Source organism: Vigna unguiculata, chromosome 3 (assembly GCF_037176805.1).
Source record: "Vigna unguiculata cultivar grain cowpea cultivar isolate G323 ecotype 2 chromosome 3, ASM3717680v1, whole genome shotgun sequence".
In the NCBI taxonomy this organism is placed as follows: Eukaryota; Viridiplantae; Streptophyta; class Magnoliopsida; order Fabales; family Fabaceae; genus Vigna; species Vigna unguiculata.
In genome coordinates, this window is record NC_140794.1 from 65,079,523 (window position 1) to 65,087,687 (window position 8,165).

The 8,165-nt window shown below is 30.6% G+C and overlaps 1 protein-coding gene across 1 annotated transcript; it reads left to right on the forward strand.

Annotated features, from left to right (window-relative positions):
• The first annotated feature begins 3,433 nt into the window (after nt 1-3,433).
• On the forward strand, nt 3,434-7,467 carry LOC114177218 (cytokinin dehydrogenase 3-like). Its single transcript, XM_028062485.2, has 5 exons — nt 3,434-4,130; nt 5,857-5,984; nt 6,254-6,520; nt 6,603-6,871; nt 6,963-7,467. Exons 1-5 carry the CDS (start codon nt 3,521-3,523, stop codon nt 7,249-7,251), a joined length of 1,563 nt encoding a protein of 520 aa, XP_027918286.1. The 5' UTR covers nt 3,434-3,520; the 3' UTR covers nt 7,252-7,467.
• Nucleotides 7,468-8,165: the final 698 nt, after the last annotated feature.

Below are 8,165 nucleotides of genomic sequence, written 5' to 3' on the forward strand. Positions count from 1 at the left end.
TATCCTTCGTGTTATTTTCGCATGCGTCTGATTTAAGGTAAAAAGTAAAAAAAAAAAAAAGTTGAGGGAAAAAACGAGAAAGAAAGAAAAAAAGAGTAAAAAGACAGTGAGAACAATTTTAGATTGCTAAAGAAAAAAAAATGAAAGAAAAAATAGGTCAAATATTGTTGCTAAATGGTATTTTTCTGAATTTTTATACCCTCTAATTCTAAATGGATAGTTTATCCACCTTAAAACTCTATACTATACGGATAGTTTTCTTAAAATTGTCAAAGGAAATTGACTTTAAGTGATCCTATATGTTATAGGTTTTTGCATAGTGTCATATTCTCTGGTGTACGAACTAATTACTCAAAGGTTTATTTATGATGAATAAAATGAAGAAATTTGATTCTTAATTATCTGTCGTATATAGGATACTAAACAATGATATTTTGACTACTAAATTTTAATAACTTTTTTTATAATATTATGTGGCATATTTTAAAAGTTTTTAGAAAATCGAGAATTAGAAAATGAAAAAATAAAAAACTACTTAAAAATTGACACGTAAATTTATAAGAGAAAGTTATCAAAATTTAGTAATCAAAAAATATTTTTTATACCTAACACATCATAACAAGGAACCTAATCATTAAATAATTTCATTCGATAACAATAAAACAAAAATAAAGAGTCAAAAAGAATAAAGTTGGTAGAGTTTAAGTGAGTAGAGAAACTGAGTACATTTGTTTAAATGTACCTATACATGTTCAAGTATCATTAATAACAGTAATTCTCACAGCGACTTTTGTTAATTTACTGGATTTGGAAGAGATCAGTAGTAGATGTTGAAGAGCAAGATCAAATCATTAACCAAAATATATAAAAAAAAAAATTACTCTTGTAAAACACCGTATTTTGTTTTTAAAGTCTTACGAAAATCTTAAAAATTAAGAATAAAATCATTAAATAGACTCAAACGTTTTTATAATTTTTTCAATAAATTATAACTAATGTAAATGATACCTCAAATAGAGTGGTCGTAATGGTTTTAGTATGAAGAAAAAAACATCCCAGTGTCCGTAGTACATTTCAATGTTTCGGATTCGGACCTACCTCTGATGGCAATTTCTTCCACACCCCCACCACAATCTCATAATTTCACCATCCACTTCCATCAATTTCAATGTCTTAAATTTATTATTTCGTTTAGGATTTTCAGTTTCAATTTGGAATCGTGAAATCTAGATATATTTTGGATTATATAATTCCAAATATTAAATGTCAATATTTGTATATTTTTAAGACTTATAATTTAAAATACAAAATAAAAATTTATTTTCAAATGTATAAATTATAATGTAAACTTTATATTATAAAATATACAAATAAAAATAAAAATATATATTAAAATATAAAATTTAGAATACAAAATTTATATTAATATAAAATAAAAAATTACATTTCCTATAATTTGAAATATAAAATTTATATTTCAGATTCTATTTTAAAAAAAATCATTACGCATTTTACAATCTGTTATGCAATTTCCTGTTTGTAATTTTTGATTTGAGTATCTATGATGCAAAAAGAATTAAAGATATAAATTATATGCTGAGGTTTAGTTTCGATTTAGAAATGAATTTGAGGGTATGGAAAAGAAGGAGAAAAGTGTGGAAAATGAGGTTGTTTAGATGAAAAGAAGGAAAGTGGGAGATGAATGAAAAATTTATGAAAGTTTGTAAAAAATTCACAGTGATTTATAAATTAATTTCAAAATTAAATAATAAATGAATTTCAATTAAATAATAAATTAATTTCAAATACATCTTAAACTACATCTCTGCACATTGACTGAAGTTGAGGAAGGATCTTTACAGAGATTGCAAGTCTGCAGATTAAAATCTAAATTTGATACGGAGAGGCTTCAAATATATGAGAGACTTTTCCTTATCTTTCATCTTGTATTGTTTCTAATGTGCATGGGTAAGGGTAATGCACTAGGACGGCCCAGCTATGAAGGAGGTGGACACTGGAATCACGGGGGTGCAGAAAGATTTTGCCACGCATGCTAATCTCTGGGCCTTATTATTGGGCTAGCTTTGTTTGGGCACCAATATCTTCTTACCAGCATTCAACGATTAAAGACCATAACAAAAGCCATTATTCAATAATATAACTTTTTAACGACAAAAACATAATTTTCTTTTTTACCATCAAATTTTAATTACAGACCTTGTGAATACAACGGTTCTCTCAAATCCCATTTATTCGTTGTTAAGATTCACTGATGGTGATAGAACTGTACGAGAATATCTTTTGCAATCTTAAATGGGCCACGGAAAGAAAAATAATTTGCCAACCCATAGGTTATGGTCCAAGTCAGAAGTCTGGTTCAACTCTTTAGAACTTTGTCCACACAATGAGATACATGTGTGACATGACCACAAATACTCATCAAACCATTTCGTGTATCATGTTTCTACTTCTGTGACCAATTCATGCCTTAAATTGAGCCAATGTGAAACTTTTTTTTTTCAAAGTTGGAAGAAATTCATAGTTTATCACATGGAACAAGTGGCATGCTGTTCAGTACCACCATATATTGTTTTTCGTTCATTTTGGTTCAGCACGTGCAAGATCTCTTCAATCACATTCTTCAAACACACTTTAACTATATTAGTCACAAAAACGTTTACCACATATATACGTGATGAAGTGTAAAGGGTAGGGCTTAGACTGGACTTAGGTTGTATAAAATCTCCCTCTATGTTACTTCACGTTGCAGCACAAAGAAAAAGAAGCATAACCTAAAAGGCGGTTATGTTATCTATTAATTTAAAGTCAATGAAACACACAAATATATACATGCGTACTAAGAAGTGTGTTAATGGAGGTACACTAACAACTAGGTGGTTACCTAATAAGCTTCACACTGGTGATAACATAATTGCGGAAGTGTGGACTTTAATCATTGTCAACCCATGATTTTTTCATTTTTCTGATGTTGTGTGTCACAGAGGTTCTCCGGCACAGGAATGTTGTAAGATACATAACTGATTTGCATATCAGATAATTATTATTGTTTTGTCAACTGTTAACTAATTATTGGTTGACCACGACAAATTGTCACACGTAATACCGATTATTAAATGAAATTAGTGTAAAGTCTCCCATCTCCAAATGTAAACAAAGGAAAAAAACAAAGCTCGATCTTCAACATTTGACTATAATTTTATAAACTCCGTCCAAGGACTAATTTATGCCATGATCGGCAAAAAGATAATGCAGCTAAACAAGTGGATGAAAATCGAAGTTTCTGCAGCCTAAAGCGTGCAAATGAAAAAGGAAATTTAGAGGCGTATAAATCTAAGCAACAACAATACATATATACACAAGTATACAATATTATTATAGTAGACCAAAAAATCATCTTCTTTTCTCTTCTTTCCTATATATATATACATGTAACTAAACAAGAACACTTTCATAGCCAAATTCAAAACAACAGTGCATTAACCAAATTATCTCTTCCAAAATGAGAAGTTATTTTAGATTCTCAAAAGCTTTAGTTGTGCTAGGGTTAGCCTTCACAGTGCTGACACAGACACAATCACAACCTTGGTCGTTACTCCAAGCACCAAAAGACCTAACCCTGAAGCTTATTCGTGATCCTGTGACCCTTTCGCTAGCTTCAACAGACTATGGCCACATACTTCATTACAACCCTTTTGCGATTTTTTCCCCATCGTCCATCAGTGACATCGCTCTGTTGATAAATTTCTCGAATTCTCTTCCCATCCCGTTCACCATAGCTCCTAGAGGGCAAGCACATTCGGTGAATGGACAAGCCATGACAAATGATGGGGTTGTGGTGAACATGACCGAGTTGAATCGGTTCAGAAACGGGACTGGGATTGTAGTAGTGTCTGATGGAAGAACAAGTGCTCCATATGCTGATGTGGGTGGAGAACAAATTTGGATTGATGTGTTGCATGCAACACTTGAGCATGGACTCACACCACTCTCTTGGACTGATTATTTGTTCTTATCGGTTGGTGGAACTCTCTCCAATGCTGGGATCAGTGGCCAATCCTTCAGGTTTGGTCCTCAGATTTCCAATGTTCATGAATTGGATGTTGTTACAGGTATGGATTATTATATATTCTTTTCCCCAGCCAATAACTTTTCCAGATTAATTTTGCATTCAAGTTCATCACCATTCACATATATACATAAACATGAATTGAAAGTTTTTATAATCTAAAATTTTAGAATACTTCATTGACGAAATCTATGTATATACATATATATAAGTATGCAGACTCTTGACAGCATTGATTTTAATTTATTAAAATGTGATATATCTTTTTAAAATTATATACGAATAACTGTTATTTAATCTCTTTGTTGTTGTTTGATTTGTATATGATTTTTTATTTTTTATATAAATAATTATAACTCAATGGTAAGAGCGTTGAAAGATAGTATTTTATATTGTTAAATAAAATAATACTGTCAACGTGCTAGTGGATTCATCTTCTATGTCCTTTTATTTCTGCTTACATCAACTAAAAAATTTGGGGAAGGATCAAACAGACGTCAAAAATAATGACAGACATACGTAGTAAATAGTTATTCAATATGAGTATCCGTTTTTTTTTATAAATTTCATGAGTACATCAATTAAACTATGACCCCTTGAAACATCTTAGGTATATTATATATTAACCAAAAAGTCAGATGAATGGGTTTTATTAAATGAACTCAGAATTCAATGAAACATGTGGATTAAGCTAAGTTGATTGGTCACATCATATCTTTACAGAAGATTTTAATCTTGTCTCTTTATGATGTATGAATTGACCATGTCATTAAAAAATTGATACAGGTTATGAGATTTAGTAGTTCTTTCGGAATTTGCTAGGTTCAAAATCTTATAGTTGAAGCTTATCTCTTTCATTTACAACTTAGATTATGTCCACCGTCAAAGTTAATTAAAATATGTATACTTTTAATAACAGAAAAGAAGAACTGTTTATTTTTCTTGACAAGATTCTGGGGATTGATCTTCGGTGTATATTATAATAAAAAAGAACAGCAAAGTTTCCTTGTGTTCTTGATTCTTCACCATTATATTGTAATATAAAAATTTTCTGTGTGCTAGTAAATCTGTTTGTGATTGATTCCTGAACAGTCTTATGAAATCAAACCAAGAAACAGACATGAAAAATAAGTATAAAAATAATTAAAGGGAGTGTAATTGTCACGTGACTTCATCATATATTTACCAAGATTCCATAGCAATCAATGATTACATCAAAGATGGACTGCGAAATGAAACACTGTACACTGTTTATTTTCCAATTCGACCGGCTTAGATTGAATACGCCAACATTTTCTGTGGACCAATCTTTTGGTCTTAAATAAGTCCTCACCCAACAAATTGTCAGCACGCACTCCTGTTTTTCTTTCTCAAATATTTCCCATCAAATTAACAATTGCAGTTTATTATTCCCTGCATAATTCTGGGAAAAATCTTCTTTGACAAATGCAAGTCAACTCTCTTGCAGAGTTTTATAGGACTAAGGAAAGTTTATTCAGTATTCATCATTCACTTAACTAATACATATTGAATGAGTGAGGTAAGAGAATCGAGGCATGATTTTCAAGTTATAAATGAATAATGGTAAATTAAAGTTTATGCATAAGGGATGCTGGTTTTTATATACATCAGTAACAAGAATTGTTATTGGAAGAAAACACACTTATTACAGCAAGGAACGTGATTTCATTAGAAATATATTTCTCTGAATTTTTTACATTTTTTCATTGGGCACACTTGACACACATGTTTACACCTGGCTTCGACAGGGAAAGGAGACCTGGTGACATGTTCCTCGGAGAACAATTCAGAGTTGTTTTACGCCGTTCTAGGAGGATTAGGTCAATTTGGAATTATAACTAGGGCAAGAATAGCTCTTGGACCCGCACCAACTAGGGCAAGTATATCGTATTCTTTTTATTTATATTTGTTTATTTTATAAGTCAATCTTGTTGGATTCTCAAACCCACCAATTAATAATCGATCATTTGAAAGTAGGAAAGTAAAATTAACACGCAAAAATTCCATGGACACCACAACCAGTTGCTTTCAAGCATTCTATATTTACATGCCCAAAACAAAGAAAAATGTTTACAGTAAATGCTTAACCGTTCTTCAATATCATGCTTAGTGTTAATGAAAAATCATTTGCCTAATCTCTTGCAGGTGAAGTGGCTCCGTTTGCTTTACAACGATTTCTCTGCATTTTCTGCAGACCAAGAACACTTGATCTCGTTGAATGGAAGAAACGACACCATTGCTGCTGATTATGTAGAAGGTTTCCTTCTGCTAAATCAGCCACCACTTGATCTTTCTTCTTTTCCAGCACCTGATCAACCTCGTATAGCTTCCCTAGTAACACAATACGGCATCATCTATATCATAGAGCTTGTGAAATATTACGACAATAGTACTCAACAACATGTTGACGAGGTAATAACGTATGAAAGTTTAGGAACTAAACTTTTATGTGAAAGACTCAAGTTAGTTATTATGTTTTTATATGTTTGAATAGGATGTAAAAGTTTTGGTGGAGGGGTTGAAGTTTGTTCCCACGTTTATGTTCGAAAAAGATGCATCATACGAAGAGTTCCTGAACAGAGTTCATTCTGACGAGCTTTTACTAACATCACAAGGACTCTGGGATGTTCCTCATCCTTGGCTAAACCTCTTTGTTCCAGGATCTCGAATCTCAGATTTCGATGAAGGTGTGTTCAAGGGCATTATTCTGAAACAAAATATCACTGCAGGAGTTGCGATAATCTACCCGATGAATCGATCCAAGTAAGTTTTAAGAAATTAAGTATGTTTGATTTGGTATATATGGAATAATTACCAAACATAATTAATGTAAATGCATGTAATTAATCCACAGGTGGAATGATAAGATGTCTGCAGTTACACCAAATGAAGATATTTTCTACACTGTGTCACTTCTTCATTCAACTGGGTTTGATAAAGTGGAGGAATTTCAAGCTCAAAACCAAGAAATATTAAAGTTCTGTGAGGATGCTGGTATTGAGATCAAGCAGTATCTTCCCCAAAACAAAACAAGGAAAGAATGGATGAAACAATTTGGGTCCAAATGGAAAACATTCCAAGAAAGAAAAAATGAATTTGATCCCAACAGAATATTGTCACCTGGACAGAGGATTTTCAATTAAATATAAAATAATCAACGATACAATTTACCATACTATAGTCTAATACTGTTGTACAGGTGTTACCGAAGCAGTTTATAAGTAAGTATTTATGTATATGTATTTTTTTGTCATGATGTTTGGATGTCTTAACATGGGTTACGTAGATGTAGCAAATAAAAGTATTGTCACTATATGTTTGTGTTCCGATGTTATTATAATCAATTTATCCAATTGGCTTCTAGCAGTTCATTATTTATCTATATATAGGTAGTGAAATATACTATATTGATTCTTATTATAACTCACGTGATATATAGATACCACATCATTTAGTATAACAACTAATGTAGCATTAACATATATTAATAAGAATAAATGTTGTATGCTCTAATAGTAGGTCACTAGGAATCCGTCATATTGCTTGCTTCCTTATTTTCACAATGTCATTCTTCCTTTATTTTTTTTTTCTTTTGTTTTTATTAAGACAAAACTTTTTTGTTTTCTATATATCATTATAAAAAAATGCATCATTAATGACCAATTAAAAAAAATTATTAGTTACTAAAATAGTCATTATTACGAATAAAAAATTATAATTAATTTCTAAAATTTAGTTACTAAAAGAAATTGGTCCCTTAACATTAGTTACCAAAATTTTTGTTACCAAAAAATTGGTTTCTAGATTGGTCTCTAAATAATTAATTAGAGACTAATTTAGTGACTAATTCATTTGGTAGTCAAAACCTAGAGAGCTGATGTTAATGACCAATTCAGAGACTAATTCATAATAGAAATTATTTTAGTTATCGATTTAAAGATCAATTATAATTTTTTGAAACTAGTTCACTTATCAATTAATTTTTAGTTTATAAATTAATATTTAAATTGTTTATTATAGTAACTAATTAATTTTGGTTATTAAATTTAGTCATTAT

Coding starts and splice junctions, on each gene's coding strand:
- LOC114177218 (XM_028062485.2), top strand. CDS start 3,521: ATGAGAAGTTATTTTAGATTCTCAAAAGCTTTAGTTGTGCTAGGGTTA. Junction 4,131..5,856: donor TGAATTGGATGTTGTTACAG/GTATGGATTATT, acceptor TGGCTTCGACAG/GGAAAGGAGACCTGGTGACA. Junction 6,872..6,962: donor TACCCGATGAATCGATCCAA/GTAAGTTTTAAG, acceptor ATTAATCCACAG/GTGGAATGATAAGATGTCTG.